The 17,555-nt window shown below is 41.0% G+C and overlaps 1 protein-coding gene across 1 annotated transcript in view; it reads left to right on the top strand.

The window, feature by feature from the left end:
- Nucleotides 1–17,555, top strand: part of SNX24 (sorting nexin 24) — a 218,199-nt gene that overhangs the window by 192,334 nt on the left and 8,310 nt on the right. The window contains exon 4 of the mRNA XM_058277842.2: nucleotides 16,805–16,899. Coding sequence (XP_058133825.1) covers nucleotides 16,805–16,899 — 95 coding nt within the window. The remainder of the gene's footprint in view (nucleotides 1–16,804; nucleotides 16,900–17,555) is intronic.

Genomic DNA, 17,555 nt, shown 5'->3' on the forward strand with positions numbered 1-17,555 from the left:
ACAATAAGATTTAAAAGCTAAAGGCAAATGAAGCTAGTTTTCAACCTACTTTTTTCCATGTGCATTGAAATATGCACTAAACAAGTCTGTTTCTGATTTCTTACTAAAGTTCCGATTATAATGAACTGTGATAAAGGAGTCAAAAAGGGGCTCCTTTGGGTAGCAGAGTAAATGACACAATTGCTGCATCACTGTTCAATTTGATTTATTTTCCCCAAAACTTAGATAAGTAGTCATTTATTCTGTTGGTTACTTGTAAGACATGACCCTCTTTGTTTACTTCCTTTCCATCATTCTCCTTGGTTGAGTCTTGTTTAAATATTCAGCCATAACTTGGCTCTGATCCAGAGCTGAAGTCAGTGGTGGTGGGCCCATATGGGCCAGGGGGTAAAAGGGGGAGCACCTCAGAGAGATGGTGCAGCCACAGAAATAGTGCAGATCCAGATCCCCAGCTCTTCCTCCCCACAGGGCAGACATTGCTGTCTTGAAGGACCTGCTCTTGATTTTATTAAGAAGGGCAGTGGCTTTTTTTTGAGCAAGTCATTTAACATCTGGGAGTCAGTTTCCTCATCCATAAAAATGCTCTTGATCTTATCTAACTCAAAAGTGATTGTGAGGACTAAGTGACCCAGGATTTGTGATGCCACATAGCGAGCCATAACAGATTATTCCAATATTAGATATTACTGTTGTTTCCTAGCAAATCTCTTTCTTAATTTCCTCCTCCTATTTATAAATCATTCCTACAGCATTCCTATGGGCTGGGTCAGAGTCTTGTTACAGTGGTGCTTGTTACCTCCCAAAGCAGAACATTCCATCAGAAGATTTCCTCAGTATTTACCATCGTTGGTCTCAGGTCTTCCCCTGGAATAACTCTCATGCGTTCAAAGCCTTGTCTTGGATGCAGAGGCTCATAGTGGATGAGGCAGACCCAACCCTGACCTCTTGGAACTGGAGTTGAGTGGACAAAATCCAAGACAGCATATATCTAAGAAAGCATATAAATGAAACAATTGCAGGTTCTAGAAAGATGAGGGAGCAAGAGAAAAGTTATCAGGAAATGAGAGCCACTGCTTGCATTTGGGTGACCAGGGAATGCTTCTCCAAGACAACCTGTAGACTGAGACCAAAAAGGTGGGGAGGGGGGCAGTGAAAGAAGGCAAGGGTACAGCACATGCAGGGGCTGTGGGTGGAAGGAGCATAGCACATTTGTGGATTTAAAGACCAGTGTGGCAGCAGCTCAGTGAGCCAGAAAGAGAATAGTTTGAGATGATGCTGTTAATAGACTGGATATAGAGTAGGGGTTCTTAACAAAGGGTCTGTGAGCTTGAATTGAAGTTCAAAAAATCATTCTTGTGGGGACATGTTAGTGGAGGTGTGATGTATTTATTAACTAATACACAGTATAGTGTGGGATTAATAAGGGGTCTGTAGCTTTCACCTGACTGGCAAGGGGGTCTGTGGAACAAAAAAGGTTAAGAACCCCTGATGTAGAGGTGAGGGAAGGAAAGGTTTCAAAGCACTAGCTGAGAAGGATGCTGCCATTTCCTGAGATGAGGAAGGTAAGTGGGGAAGGGAACAGAATACATTTAGGAAATATTAATTTTGCTTGGATGTTGTGATGATTAAGTTCCAGTGTCAACTTGGCTGGTTTATGGTGTCCAGTTGTTTGGTCAAGTAAGCATTGACCTGATTATTATTGTGAGGATATTTTGTGGATTTAAATGATCAGTACATCAGTTGCATCTATGACTGATTATATCTACAATCAAGTGAGGATTTTGCCTTCAGCGATGAGAGAAGTCTCATGCAATCAATTGAAGACTTTAAAAGGAGAAATGATTACAGCAGTCAGAGAAGAGAATTTCCATCTCTTTTTCAGCCAGCCAGCTTCTCCAGGGGAATTCATCAAAAACCTTCACTGGAGTTCCCCGCTTGTGGCCTGCCTATTGAATTTGGATTTGCCCATCCCCACAGTCTTGGGGTCCTATAATAACTCTCATAATATTTACATTATATATATATGTGTGTGTAGATATATACACACACATATATATATATAAAGTTGATTTTGTTTCCCCGGAGAACCCTGGATAATACAGATGTTTTGAATTAAAAACATCTGTGAGAAATTCAGGTGAAGATGTTAAGTAGGTAGTTAGCTTTATGAATCTGGAGCTCAGAAAACAGGTCCTGGCTGGAGATTTTAACACCTACATAAAGGTGTTAAAACCCCTGTTAACTGGTGTAGTCACTCAAGGAGAGCATGTGGGGAGAGATGGGAGACTCTAAAAATCCCAACTTTCTGAGTCAGATAAAAAAGAAAGAGACAACAAAGGAGGTAAGAATAAGATAAGAAAAAAACAGAAGAGTCACAGAAACCAGGAAAAGGGAGTATTCCAGGAACTGGGAACTTAGTTTTCTGGTGAGTGCCAGCTACTTAGAAGTTGAGTGAGGTGAGGTGAATTTAGCAACATAGAAGAGACCCCCAGACCCACAGGACCAGAACCTCTTTTAACAAGGCTTCAAGTGATTGTGATGCTGGCTGACATTGTAGAGTCACTATTCTAGAGAAAAATAGCTAGAATACTAGACAATATTTTGAGGGTAAGAGATTAAATTTAAAGTGAAACCAGTTTGTTTGGCTTGTGTGATTTTCCTGCCATATTCAGCAACTCAGGCAGAGGCATGGGTAAAATATGCTGGGATTCAACCAGAACTGGGGGAGGGGGACGGGGCTGTCCTCAGTACAGCACAGAGAGAAACTGCTGAGGTTGGAGGTGTTTCAGGGGCCTGACTATGATGGTAAACCATGGATTCCGAAACAGTTCACAGAGGGCAGAAAAGTCAAAGGGAGCTGATGGAGTGATGGAAGTGAGCCTGTGCTGGGTTGATGGACTGGGGGTCTCGTTGAAAGAAGAGGGGCCATCACCACTGCACAGAAGGACTCTGATCTCAGAGCAAGGTCATTTCGAAGTCTGATGGCCTGCAGAGACAGGGTTTAGAAGATCTGTCTAAAAGAGTTTTGTGTGAAAATTCTGTAAAACAAATACTTTCTTTGACCTGTGTGTATAATAGTACATGCTTAAGAGGCCAGGAGGTTTCAATGTATTAAAGTTAGATTAAGGTACAAAGTTTTTAAAAGTTAATAATGATACAAATAAAACCATATAAGAAAATGTTCCCTTCTTTAAATTGCCTATTTAAATTATTCAAGTTCTGTAACAGATTATTTTTGTTCATCTAATAATACCAACCATAGCATATATTTTTTAGGTATGTTCTATCTCCCAGGCACTCAAACAAGTTTTTGATGTGTTTGAGTCTGTTTTATCATCCTAGTAATCTCTGAAGTAGTTGCTGTAATTGGCTGTGCTTACAGATGAGGACACTGAAGCATAGAGGGGAGCTAAGAAACTAGCCCATGATGAATTTCAAACAGTTTAACTAAATACTTTGTTCAGAAGGGCATCCCAATTCTTGTAAATCAAAACTACCTACCTGTGCCTTCTCAGGAACTATAAAATGACAGGTGTAGTTTTCACTTGCTCACTGGCTGTCCCAGGTGATCGTACCTAGCTGGATCTTGAGAAAGTGGACACATTGGTGTATTGGCAGAAAATAGGAACGCACCTGTGAGGCGTGTCGGGCCTCGCTGGGGGTGAGGGGGCTGAGTAGGTCATTGCCTGGGAAGGTTGGTCTAGCTGGCTGGAGCGTTAGTACAAAGGCCTCTGCCTCTTGATTGGTGTGTGTTGGTCCTCCCATTGTATTTGGCCCTGTTTTCATGTTTCTCTTGCACCGTCCTCTAGCCCCAAATGCCCAGCTCCTTAGCAGACTAGGTGCCTGGGGAGAACAGTGGGTAGGGAGGAAAAATGAATCTAAAAATGTTATCTCCAGACACCAGAGGCACGGTTTCTAGGTTAATTGCTGTTCTGGACATCTGATGATACCTCAGTCTTGTCTTTGAATAAGTGGAGCTTTACTGAGCTTTCTAAAATACTGCTTTTTAATAAAATAATGTTTCTCCTTCAAACTTAGCTAAGATCTTCAAGATATAAAACTACTGCTTGAAGGTGTATATAGTCATTTAACTTGCTAAAATATTAATATAAACTTTGTTATCTCCCTTTAATTGCTCTTAATAGAAATCTGCTAAAGAATCATAAGTTTGTGATGAAAAAGACCTATTAAAGTAGAATTATATTTTCTTCTACCAGCAAATGTTAAAGTACTCCCTGTGGCTTATTCCATAGTGATTTGGACAATCCTTTGTAAAGTAAGTTTAATGAACCATTTTCGATTTCCATGGAAATATTGTCTATGATTTGTTTAATAGACCCAATTCAGTGGGATATTTTTCTGGATAATCAGCTTACATTTTTCTTTGTTTAGTCTCATCTCATTACCTATATGCTTGATTTCTTCACTGTTCTGTAATATATATTCTTGGCACCTGCTGAATTAGGCGTACAAGTTTTTCATATATTGGTCCTTTCCTCATTTTTTATGCACAGTACAATGTATGTGTGGATGTAATTGCTTTTTCATTTTTCATAGGCTATTCTCCAAGTCATGGAGTTTTAAAAAGTAATAGATTAAAAATAGAATATTGGGTTTTTAAAAATTTTTATTTTTTTATAGTTTTCTTATTTTTAAGTATTCTACCCAATACTCTGTGGGCCAACAACATGACTTTTTACCATCTGCAGAAGTAAAAGGTCTGTATCATTAAAGGTTTGTAGTCTACCACAGGTAGCAGCCAAAATAAAGCACCTTAACTAGGTTGGGGTTTACCTTTCTCAAGCATCGAGAAGTCCAGTAATAGGTGGTTGTGAGTGATGGTTGAGTGGCCCACGAATGTCAGGGTTTGGATCTCTGATTCCTTTACTGCACAATGAAAAGGTGACAGCTAAGTTCATAAGTTATGCCCATGTTCCAGGAAAGGGGACAGAGGGGAAGTCAGAGAGATGGGCAAAAGGATGAGAAACCTGACAATTCACTTTTAGGACATTTTCTTGGCAATTTCTAACCCAGTAACTTCCACTGGCATCTTATTGGTGAGATCTGTAGCACATGGCAAGGGAGCCTGAGAAATGTTAGGGGGCTTGTTGCTGTTATTGGTTTTGTTATTGGTTTTTGCATTTTTCAGCTTAGCAACTTGCCACACCCCAACCCCCAAACAAAATTAATATTCCATTAACAAAGGAAAAGGAGAGACTGGATCTTGGGTAGTCAGCTGGAGGTCTGTGCCACAGCCTCCAGTGCAGAAGGCAGGCAGAGAATCCAGGTATTTCCGCAGAAGTGGGAAGCCACCTACCATGCAATTGTTCTGTTCCTACTTCCTGGGAATACCTGGGATGCCTATCATAAAAAGGCAAAGGATCCATGTTTATTGCTGGGTATAAGTCCCTGAATAAACATCTGTAATTTAACTCTAAATTATGGGAAAATTTACTTCAAAGTTAGATTTTGGAGAAGGGCAGGGGCAAATACGTTCATCTTTCCATGGGCTTAGAGAACAGGTTCCAACTTGGATTTAACTATGAAATCATTGCAAGCCCATGCACATACAGGCCTAGTTTCTCATCTTTCTTCCTATCATTTTCCACTTCCCTTGATACCATCCCCTTTGGTTACTCTTAACCTACCTGTCTGTTTTATGTGAACCATTTTGACTGTGAATTTGTTGTTGCAGCCAAGAAGTCAAGGGCCTCCTCCCATCTGTCTTTGTTGTTCTCTATATAGATTCATTTTTAATTTTAGGCTGTATACCATCTCCTCAAGGGCCAGATTACATTCTTTGTATTGTTTCATTGAAGACTTGTTAATGCATCTTGAAGTAAGTCTCTTCTCTCACTCTCTAGCCATTTCCCTCCTCTATGCGTACCCACTGAGTATGGTACACTATTTGCTTGGGTCATCCAGGGTTCTTAAATTTATGTAAAATATTTTGTGTTTGAGCAATAAAATTTAAACAGGAGATGCGATGCAATGCTTATAATTGGACACATATGAAGTGGTGACTGAGATCTCATTTAAACAAAATATTATTAGTCCAGTAAAATATGTCTTTAACTGTAGTGCCGTAAGAATGTCTATACCCAGGATGGCCTAATCAACCAAACTGCACCACTTGAAACCCACCCATGCTGGAGCTGGGTCAAAATATATAATATGTAAAGGAAGAAAATGATAAGTAAACCAGAGGAGTAAACTAAATAGTTGGGGAAATGTTTAAGAAACTTGAGAGAGCAAATTGTTTTCAAGCACCTTAAACACTTTAAAAACATCAATTCATCAACACGCCTAGGCTATGCTAATTGTAAATCTTTCATTAAAACCAGTCTCCTGAGGCTATCTCCAGGCAACATTTTACAAGCCTAATTCTGATTACTATTTCTTCTTTAAAGTAATAAGACAGCACTTTCCATAAACATATTCTATAATTTATATTTAAATTAGCACCTTACCACATTATCTGAATTACTAAACCAGCTTTGGTTTGCTTTGTAAACCAAAGAGAATTAAATTAGATAAACAGCCTGGCACAGGGTTGACATATAATAAATATAGTTGTTGTTATTATGAACCCCATGAAATTGTCATACTTGGTAGGTTATTGTTGTTGAAAATTAATGACTCAACCCAATATTGATCATCATATCACTTTATTTTTTTTTAGAGATTTATTTCATTTATTTCTCTTCCTTCCACCTCTGTCCATTGTCTGCTCTCTATGTCCATTTGCTGTGTGCTCTTCTGTGTCCACTTATATTCTCAGCAGCACTGGGAATCTGTGTTTCTTTTTGTTGCATCAGCTCTCCATGTGTGCGGTGCCACTTCTGGGCAGCCTGTACTTTTCTTGCGTGGGGCAGCTCAATGTGGGGCACACTTCTTGTGTATGGGGCTCCCCCACGTGGGGGCACCCCTGCGTGGCATGGCACTCCTTGTGCGGCAGCACTGCGCACGGGCCAGTTCACCACATGGGCCAGGAGGCCCTGGGTCTGAACCCTGGACCTCCCATATGGTAGGCAGATGCCCTATCAGTTGAGCCACATCTGCTTCTCCATCATTTCACTTTAAATGATTCTGTTCATTCCCAAGAAAGCTAATTTAACCCAACCTGAGGGATTAGGGAAAGATTCCTAAGGAAGGTAACACTTGAGCTGAATGTTGAAGGATAGGTGAAAAATGACCAATTGAAAGAAGGTTGGAAAGCCATTTCCAACAACTGAGCTGTGCCATCAGTGAAAGGGTAAGCTGGGATAAGGTAAACTATTTCGAGTAGTGTTGTTTGGATGGATTGTGCCTTACTAACTATTGTAAACTCTTAACTACCCTAAAATCAGATACATAGTCTACTGACCTAGGACTATACATTTTCAATAAAAAATGTGAACATATCTCTATATACATATTTAATAATAAATAATATGTAAGACTATGGTCAATGTGTACATTAAAATTAGAAAAGATAAATTTCTTTATTTTTAAAATAAAAATAAATAGAAATTGAAATTCTGACACTGTCTCCTAAACCCCAGTTAATGATCTTGCTTAACTCCCTGCATGTCTGCAACCCACTGGAGACCACTGGACTATGAAAAATCCATGGAGCACAGACAAAGGTTTTTCCTAACGCTTCCTGATGTTCTATGAGCATTTGGGGGTTCTTATGTTCTTGGACTTCCTTATCTGGAAAATTAGCATATGTAAATTGGTTCCAAGCTTAAGATATTCCTGCATCCCAGTCAGAAGCAGAAGCAAAACTGCTCAGGAAAGACATACCTTGAACTTGGGCTGCAGTGGGTTCCCACAGATAAAGCCCTGCTAAAGGTGAGCTTACAAACCACAACTCCAAAATGGCAGAAAATAAACAGCCACAAGTGAGCCAACAGATACAGATGAACAGCAAGATTAGATCTTGAGGACTTTACATAAAAGAACAATTTAATGGAAAGCAAACAGTGAATATGTTTTAAGTAAATGAAGACTTAAGATTAAGAATCTAAGAAAAACCAAACCGGCAGATTTGAGAAAAGAACCAAATATGACATAAAAAATAACAGTCATTGGTATTAACTCAATAGGTTGTTTAAGTTAAGTTTAGAGACAGCCCAAGAGAGGATTTAACTTGTGGTCACTGGATCTGAGCAACGCACACGCTCCCCAGTGCAGCTAGAATACTCAAAGTAGGGAGCTGTTGCTGCTCCAGCTGCAGTCAAAATGCAGATCAGACCCGGTCATGTATGCCCAGATACCCCACCCACTACCCACCCCCATGAACTCCACCATGTCCCACAGATCCACAGAGGAGAACGAAGAAAATTGTCGGTATGACAGAAGCCCCCGCCCAGCCTCTCCAGTCCAGAGTCTCCTGTTTCATTGCTCAGTTTCATTGCTTTTCAGCTATAGTCACACTGCCCTCCTTTCAGTCTGCCTAATGCCGTGCTTCCACCTTCCACAGGCCTGTGAATAAGCTGTGTCTTATGTCTGGAATATCCCTCTCCCTTTACCCTAATTAGCTCCTTCAGTTTCCAGCTCCAGGATCCCTTCCCTAGGGAAGCTTTCCTTCACCCCACAGGTTAATAAAAGTGTTTTGTTATTAATGCTTGAAGAAACAGCTACTTTCCTTTGAGGTACTTATTGCAGTCTATAACTGTATATTCCTTAGTGCAATTATTGGAACACCACCCATCTTCCCGACTAGACTGTAACCCCCCAGAGGGCAGGACCGAGTTTGTTTTGCTACCCATTGTGTCCTCAAACACCATGCTTGCACTTATTAGATGCTACATAAAAATTTTTTTTGCATGAATAGATGTAACAGAAAGACACAGAAAATAAATTTTGATATTAAACCAGCTCAAAAGATTACTGATTTTCCAGTTTCTGTTGTTCCATTGTTAGTTTTGTCCTTTCGGCCATATTATCAGAAATTACATTCCTTTCTTAAAAATTTTTCTTAAGCTAAATTATGTTATTTCTTTGCATGGCTTCTTTACTGTTTTAAATAGGTCCTTGTCAACACTCAGATTTTAATGCAGGTCCTCAGATTTCTTGCAAGATAGTATAAAAAGCCAATATCTGTTTAAATTCCATTAATTGTGTGATGTTTAACAAGATTCAGGGTAGGGAAGTAGATGTGGCTCAAATCATAGAGCATCCTCCTACCATATGGAGGTCCAGGGTTCAAACCCAGAGCCTCCTGACCTGTGTAATGAGCTGGCCCACACACAGAGCTGCCGCATACAAGGAGTGCCATGCCATGCAGGGGTGCCCCCGCGTAGGGGAACCCCACGTGCACGGAGTGTACCCCACATTGAGCCACACCATGGGAGAAAAGTAAGCTCACCCAGGAGTGGTATCGCACACACGGAGAGCTACCGCAGCAAGATGATACAACAAAAAGAGATACAGATTCCCAGTGCCGCCGAGATTGCAAGTGGACACAGAAGAACACACTGTGAATGGACACAGAGAGCAGACAATGGGGTGGGGGGGGGAGAGAAATAAAGTAAATCTTAAAAAAAAAAAAGATGCAGGGTAGATGTGTTGTTTTGAGGATGGTGTTTTAGAAGTGTTCCTTTGCTAACCTTGCTGTGGCTCATTTTGTGAAATTGTTATCAAGTGCTGGGAAGTGAGTAAATGGAAGACTGAGGGCTGCAGAGCCTCCGTGAGCTGGTAGGTTTCAGTCCCAGAGGACAGTGACACGGAGGCCCTCTGACTGCAGTGAAGCGGTATTGATTTTTCTCCCTCCCTGTTCCTAGCCGCACCTCCGAAGTAGGTAACCGTCTGCAGCGTCTTTCCTGGTGAGGGGAGGAAAAACTGTCACGAACTTTGCCATGCCAACAGTGGGATGCTTCAAACCAAACTAGAGAAAGAGGGGAAAGGTCCTTAAGGACTCCTGGAACGCTCCTGACTACGTTCAGCACCCAGGCTCTTGTGACAAAGAAGCTCCCGGCAGTTTATAACAAACCATGATAGACAGTGGGGAGAAATGTATTTTTTTTAAGGTTTTGAGAAGAGAATAAAAGGATCAAATCAGTGAAAACAATGCAGCCTTGTGTGGCAATCTTGGAAGGTTAGCAAAGTGGTCTTGTCCAAGTTTTCAACAAGATGTTCTGTTCCCGTTATAATTGGCTGCTGGGTAGGTTTGGACCTAACTAGAATGCCAGCGTTCGATTTCACCGTGTCCTCGGTGGAGATGTGTCACCGTTTATGCTCGCCTTCGTGACAATTTTCTAAAATGGAAACTCGTGGGAAATCATTACGGTGTTTATATGTCTCCCTTCTCAGACGATGTTATCCTGTGATATTTTACCAGTGTTTTCCACTGCATGATGGCATCTAGCGAAGGTTAAGGCAGAACAAGTCCCTCTGTAATATTGTGACTATATTTTACTTACTGAAGAAGAAAAGATAACTGACAATTAAGTATTTGGGATGTCACAAAAAGAACATGTGCAACTAATCAATGGTATCCTTTGGGAGTGTGATTTTATAAAGCTGATAAGGCAGAAAAATCGGGATTTTGTGATTTGTGCTACATGACGATAATTGTACCTTTTCAATAAAAAAGACATTTCCTCTGGAGTAAACATTGAACTTGCAGGGTATGTTGGTAGCAGTGCTGTTGTTTTGCAATTCCATCCAGACAGTTTTTTATAAATGCTCTTATAAAGTATGAGGTTTCTCCATTTGTCTTTTAGAGTGATGTTTCTGAAGAAATTTTAAGGAAAGTAATTTATTCTTATGAAAGGGAATAAAATTTTGTCTAGAATTTTTTCTTCTTTCAAGGTATACTCAATTGCTCAGTTTTACTGTGTATCAGAATTGGCTATGGCAATAGCAAAGCCTAACACATAGTATATCACGCACTTGTTCTTGTTACAGTTCTATGATTTAACCCCATTTCCTATGTGCATCTTCATAGTAATCTCCTTTTTAGTCTACATACTTCCTAAGTGATAAATTGGATGGAAATTTCTTTGTTGAATTTTTCTATTCATTCTATGTCTTTTCAAACCTGCATGTGTATCAAAGAGTGACAGGAAGACATTCAGAACCCAAGATATTTAGATGCTCTTGCAATCACTACTCTTCTGACACATATGCTACTTTAGCTAGTTTTATTATACAGGCTTCAGTAAGAGGTAGACTCCTCTGCTGGTTTTGACAATACTCTCTTCTTGTTTCAGCAGCTTTGAAAATGGTGGGCAACCAGTCGCCACCCTCCTTAACAGAATGGTTTGTTGCTTAAAGGTCATTATCCCCTTGGCCCTCCATTGCATCATTCCTATGCTTGGAACCCACTATTGGAGGAACACTTCTTAGGGACGTAATTTGGAAATCTTTTAGTCATGTTCATTGCTTCTTCTAGTTCTTCCTAAATTTATTCTTTTTGTTTTTTTGTGGGTTTTTTTTTTTTTTTAGGAGGTACTGGGAATTGAACCCAGGACCTTGTCTATGGGAAGCAGACACTCAACCACTGAGCTTCACCCACTCTCCAGTGAGAGTTGGTTTTTTTGGTTGTTTTTTTGGATGTACTGGGGATCGAACCTAGGGCCTCATACTTGAGAAGCAGGTGCTCATCTTGAACTCTATCCACTCCCCCTAAATTTATTCTTACTTCTCTTTCTTTGGGGACCAGATAACTTTGCATTAAGTAGAAGGAGAGGATTGCTCTGCTCATTTTATATGTTATGGAAGCAGCACTGCTTGCTGACCTACCACTTAAGACCCACAGCACTTATACATAAATGAATAGTTTCTTTCCTGTGTTCTGGGTAATTAACTATGCATCTTTTAGTATTTCATTCAGTACTTATATCTGTAAGATTTAATTTGTTTTCTAACTTTTCCCCCAACTTGGCACATGTATTTTGAAGTCTGATGTTTTACTGCATATATGAGTTATCCAGCTGTACATCCCATTTAGCATCCAGGAAGGGGATAAGCAGCGTCAGAACTACCTCCAGAATCATTAGTTAGTTGGTTAGGTTGAGCTGGGCCTGGGACCCGCCATTGCCCAACAGCTCCAAATGTCCCTCCCAGAGCAATACTAGTGCTTCACCAGCTGTACTCTGACCCAGCTGTACTAGGGGGTTAAAATATTTTCCCTAATGTTTTGTTAACTTTGGAAACCCTCTACATCACTGATTGTTACATTCCAAGGTTATATATAGAAAACATGGAAACCATGAATTATGAGCTGCTTTCTAGAATTGGACAGCAGTAGGATTTTGGTCTGATCAGAAAAAAAATCCATCACCAGGGAAGCTTCACTGCCAGACAAAGATTTTTAACTGCAGCACAGAGCTGAAAGCATTAATAAATTCCAATAGCAAGGCAGCACACACTCCAGTGGACTTCTAATTGACAAAGAGGTAGAAAACTGAAACAAGAAGGCCAGCGTGTCCTTTGGGAAACTGGCTTACAGCACAGGCCCAATGGTGCTTCAGGCTCCAGGCCAAATGTAAAGTTTGCCCAGCAGTGCTGCTGCCACTTCTGAGCTAAAAGCAGGGGTCCTTCGCTTGGCTCTCAGGGGTCGTGAACCCCTGCCACTGTAAGCACAATTATGTGTGTATTTGTATTTTTCAGCAGTGGAGAAACTCAGCTTTCGTCCAAGTTTCTAAGGGACCTGTGACTCAGAAGGCTAAGACCCTCTGTTGCCTAGATGGGCAATACCCCAAACTTCCCAATCAATAAAAAGGGTTGCTGAGAATGGATACAATAAAAAGACTCAAAGGAAAAAGAGAATTAGCATTTATTGAATGCCCACTGTGTGCCAGGGCTCTTGGAGACTTTTCATTTATTCCTCACAACAACACTTTAAGGTAGGAATTATTACCATTTTACAGAAGAAATTGCAGCTCAGAGAGATTAAAACACTTGGCCAGACCACATGGCCAGCAAGTGACAGAGAAGGGAGTCAACCCAGGATTGTCTTGCTCCAAAACCCACATACCTCCTACTATGCCTCTCTGTGTCTCTAAAACATGAAACACTCAACACTGAAGGCTGACCACAATCAAGATTAGTAATCTAAAACAATGGGGAAATACCATTTGTTATGCAAAAGTGTGAATTATGTAAAAACAATTTAGGAGCTTATCTGCTGAATGAAGCCTGGTGATTTCGACCAGCCTGGGGTCCCCAAGCATATTGGGCAGGCCCAGGTTACTGTTTGGAGAAGGATGGTTTTCTGGAAACTGAGGAAGTTGCATATATAAAATTCTTAGAGCCCCACTTCACTATTTGGTCGCTCGTGGGATAAGATCATGTGTTTATGAACCAAAAAATTTGGCTGAACTAATATAATTTCCCTTTCTTGTCTCTGTACTAGTGAATGAAAATCATTTCACTTCTACATATAATATTAAATGAGGTAAATTCTACCGTATTACACTTCATCTCTGTTTGGGCTCAAGTATTAATCCTTTTCTTAGAAGCTTTCTTGACAGAGTTGAGGAAATAACCCCACCTATATAACAGTGTTTAGCTAACTCCCCAATGCTGCCTTCTTTATAACTGCAAATCCTGAAATTCATGTTGCTTATGGATTTGTGGAAAATATTATTTGAGAATATTCAGTGAACATTTCACAAAAATAAATATACACCAATCTGGAGTTTCCTGTATTTCTTTTTGTCGGTGTATCTCACCTAAAACAATGTGATTATCGGGTTGGAGTCCTCTGTTTGGGGTGGCTGAGCAGGATTAATTCTGTCCTGGTGTTGCAGTGTAAACAGCTTTTTGCCTGTCTTTTGTCATTAATGATCATGCTGTAGATGTAGCCAGTGCATTGTAAGCCAATCTGTCAAGGCAAATAAACAATTCACCTTGTTAAAATTCCCTAAATCTTGCATTAATAAAACCAAAGTAACCCCCTGAACACTCAAGAGATGTCTTCCTCCATACTGCAGTGATGGATGACATGTCTAAAGATCCTGGAAATTAACTAGTTCAGGTCATTAGAAGTATCCCACACTTGTTATTGATTTAATTTATTTTAAAACGTGGGGGTGTAGATAAGACTTTTACCCCTCCCCCATTTTTTTTTAAATCTAAAAGCTACCACTTATACACATAATTAGAAAATTAGAAGTATTGCCTAGGCAAAAAGCACTGTGTTTGTTATAACATTAAGCTTTATTATTTACATAGGTATCTTATCCTCTAAAATAGATATTTAGAAATGACTTGACAATCGTTGCAACTTTTGTTGTATCAAAAATTCCTTGCAGTTTCACAGGTATGATAATTCTTAGGAACTTGACTTCTAGGAAATAATGACCCTCTGGGCAACCAAAAAAATCGTCCTTGGGTAGCAAAAATTTAGAAGAAGGTCAGATCATTTGAAGGAAATGAACCGAAATAGTAATGAAATTATGCCTCTGGACAGAAGCTTTTTAATAAATTTTTTCTATTTTATTTTCTCTTTTTTCCTATCTTTATAACCAGGGGGAAAAGTAAATAGTTTATATATATTTCTATGTATGTGGATGGATGGATGGATGGATGGGAAAAGGAGAATTAAGGATAGGGCAAACATTTAGAAACTGGTACAGTATTTTGATTCTACATCACTGCATTAAGGCAAGTTTAAGTTGTATTATGTGTGTCTTTGTTTCCTTCTTATTGCTCATCTTTTCCACTAACCCACTTCCCTTGGACCCGTGTTTTTCACCACCACATCCCAGTGCTGAATGTAAAAGATGCCCAGTAAATATTTTTTTAATGAATAAAGTATAACCTCAAATGCTTTTCTCCTCTCTTTTATTCTCTAAGCATCATTGGGTGCAGTGGGCTGGTAAGGAATAGTAAGAGTTTTCAGAGCTGACGCTCCAAATGACCTCTCTCCAGGGACTAAATGGAAAGAGGGTAGAACACTGGAGGAGTACAGAGATCAGCTCGGGCAGGACTGGCAACCTGTGTGGTCCTTCACTCCAGGTATACATCCTGGAATGGGTAACAGTATTCCAAAGCCCCTCAAGAAATAGGGCAATTTAGTATGAAATTATGGCTAAAAATGAGGCATCAAATAGAATTACGCATGTCTAAGAAACTCATAATTTGACCTTTTGTCATTTGTTATGTACCTTATGCATCTGTTTCTATAGCTGTTCCTGGTGAGCTGTGTGAATACTATTTCACTATCAGTTTTCATTGTTCTTTCAACAATATGTGCTTATTGGGAAAAATTTAGCCATGGTAAAGATAAAAATGAACTTTTAAGAATAGGTATATTAGGGAAGCAGATGTGGCTCAAGTGATGAGGCCCCCACCTGCCATATGGGAAGACCCAGGTTCGATCCCTGGGGTCTCCTGGTAAAAAAGAAGGAGAGAAAGCATGTCTATATGGCGAGCCAGAGCCTGCATAGTGAGCCAAGTGCCCACGTGGTAAGCCAAGTGCCCATGCAATGAGCCGAGTGCTCATGTGGCAAGGTGAGTGCCTATGTGGGTGCCCATGTGGTGAGCCAAGTGCCCGCGTGGCAAGCCAAGTGCCTCCACAGTGAGCCAAGTGCCCACAGAAGTGCCAGCATGGTGAGCCAAGTGCCCACGTGAGTGCCCACGTGAGCACTCGTGTGGTGAGCCAGTGCCCGCACAGTGAGCCAGCGCCCACGTGGCGAGCCAGTGCCTGCGCAGCAGCCCAAGGGCCCACGCAGCATGCCTGTGTGGTGAGCCAGTTCCCGCGCAAGTGAGTCATACAGCAAGATGATGACTCAACAAAAGAGAGGCAAAGGAGAGAGTCAAGGTGAAGCACAGTAGAGACCAAGAACTGAGGTGGTGCAATTGACAGGATCTCTCCACATCAGAGGTCCCCAGGATTGAATCCCAGTGAATCCTAGAGGAGAAAGATGAGAAGAGAAGACAAAAAAGAGAAACACAGAAGATCATACAGCGAATAGACACAGACAGCAAAAACAGCAGGGCGGGGGGTAGGGGGTAAGAATAGGTATATTACTTTCAGAGGTTATTCATGGCTTGTCTCCCATGCTCTTTTTTATGAAGAGGCGAAGGGCAAAGACATAAGCAGTTCACACAGTCTGGCCGGCTCTTTTAAAAATACACGTATGTGAAAATGCACCCTACAGTTGACTCCATCAGACTTATCCTTGAGATTGCCTAATTTGGATATTTGAGTACTGACATGGTTACGCCATTATGCTAGCTATTTAGCAGAGCTCCCTAAATGGAAGAACTGTATAGATTTTTTTTTAAAGTATATACGCTGATTTATACTTAGTGGTAAAGTTGTTACTGACCCTGTAAGTGGAGCTGTCCAACTAGCAATAAATGTCACTTGATCCTCGTGCCAACACAGGTGATAGCTGAAGGGCTGTGACTAAATCTTCCAGTAATAAAAAACCATTTATAGAATTTCCTAAACAGCAGCAGTCTCTTGTAGAGATATATATCTCAGTAAGGAAAGCAGTGTCATGGCTATTGCGAGGTTTTGAAATATTCGTTCTGGGCTAGACGTGAGGTGAAGGCAGGGACCATGTCTGTCTGGTTCCCCCCTCTCGTCCTTAGCTCGGGGTCGGGCGTGCAGTAGGTGCTGCGTGAGTGCTGGTTGAACGCGGGAGTGGATGAAACACTGCATTTGCTGACACTGAATAGCGTTGTTTATCAGCCTGAATTCTTGGTGGGTGAAATGGGGACCACTCCTCACACTGGTGGTGTGGAGGGACGCTGGTAAGAACTTTGACGGACGGTTATGACTTTTTGAAATAGTTTGTTTGATTGATCACCTAGCAAACTTCACTTCAGTTTCCATTTCTGTTTTCTGCTTTCACAGGCTGTCATTTTAGAAAACGAAGAGCTTCCCAAACTGTTTCTTGATTTCCTAAACGTGCGACACTTGCCCTCTCTGCCAAAGGCAGAGAGCTGTGGGTAAGAATTGCTGTTTACATATTAAGCATGTATTTTAGGTGATTCAGTAGCATATTGGCCTAACAGATATCTCCTAGAGGTGCCAGAAAGGCCAGTCGAGCCACGTCCACTCTCTTGGCTTGAGACAACACTCACTTGCCCCCTGCTTAGAGCCAGAGGAATTCCTCCAAAGTCCTTGTGTCCATCTTGTGGCCAACGCGGTAACTCATGCTTAGACTTATGCTGTTACTGAGAGTGAAGTTACTTGGTGGGAAGTAGCAACCTAGACAGCCTGCTTCAGAGCTCATTTTTTTATTTGTCAATACCCATATTCCTTTGGCACATCTGCTTATATAATTCTAAAGCTATTCATGACTTTAGAGATGATCCCACCCAAGTCTCCTCACTTAGTTGAGCAAACGGAGACATGAGAGTTAAGTGCCTTTCTTCAGATTTCGCCACTTTTACCTGGCAGATCCCAGACCTTCCCGTGTAAGGACCAATGCTCGTCCTCCAGGGTTCTGCCGTCTGCCCCTTGTTAATGTTGAAAGACAGGGCTGGAAGTCCTCCTTCTTGCCTACCAAGGAACCAGCAGTTGGGCGATGTCTAACTGGTATCATTGGCAATTGCGCAAGCCCTGCAAAAGCTGAAACAAGCCTCTGGGCTGCCCTGCGAGT

This window comes from Dasypus novemcinctus, chromosome 2 (genome assembly GCF_030445035.2).
Source record: "Dasypus novemcinctus isolate mDasNov1 chromosome 2, mDasNov1.1.hap2, whole genome shotgun sequence".
NCBI classification, from domain to species: Eukaryota; Metazoa; Chordata; class Mammalia; order Cingulata; family Dasypodidae; genus Dasypus; species Dasypus novemcinctus.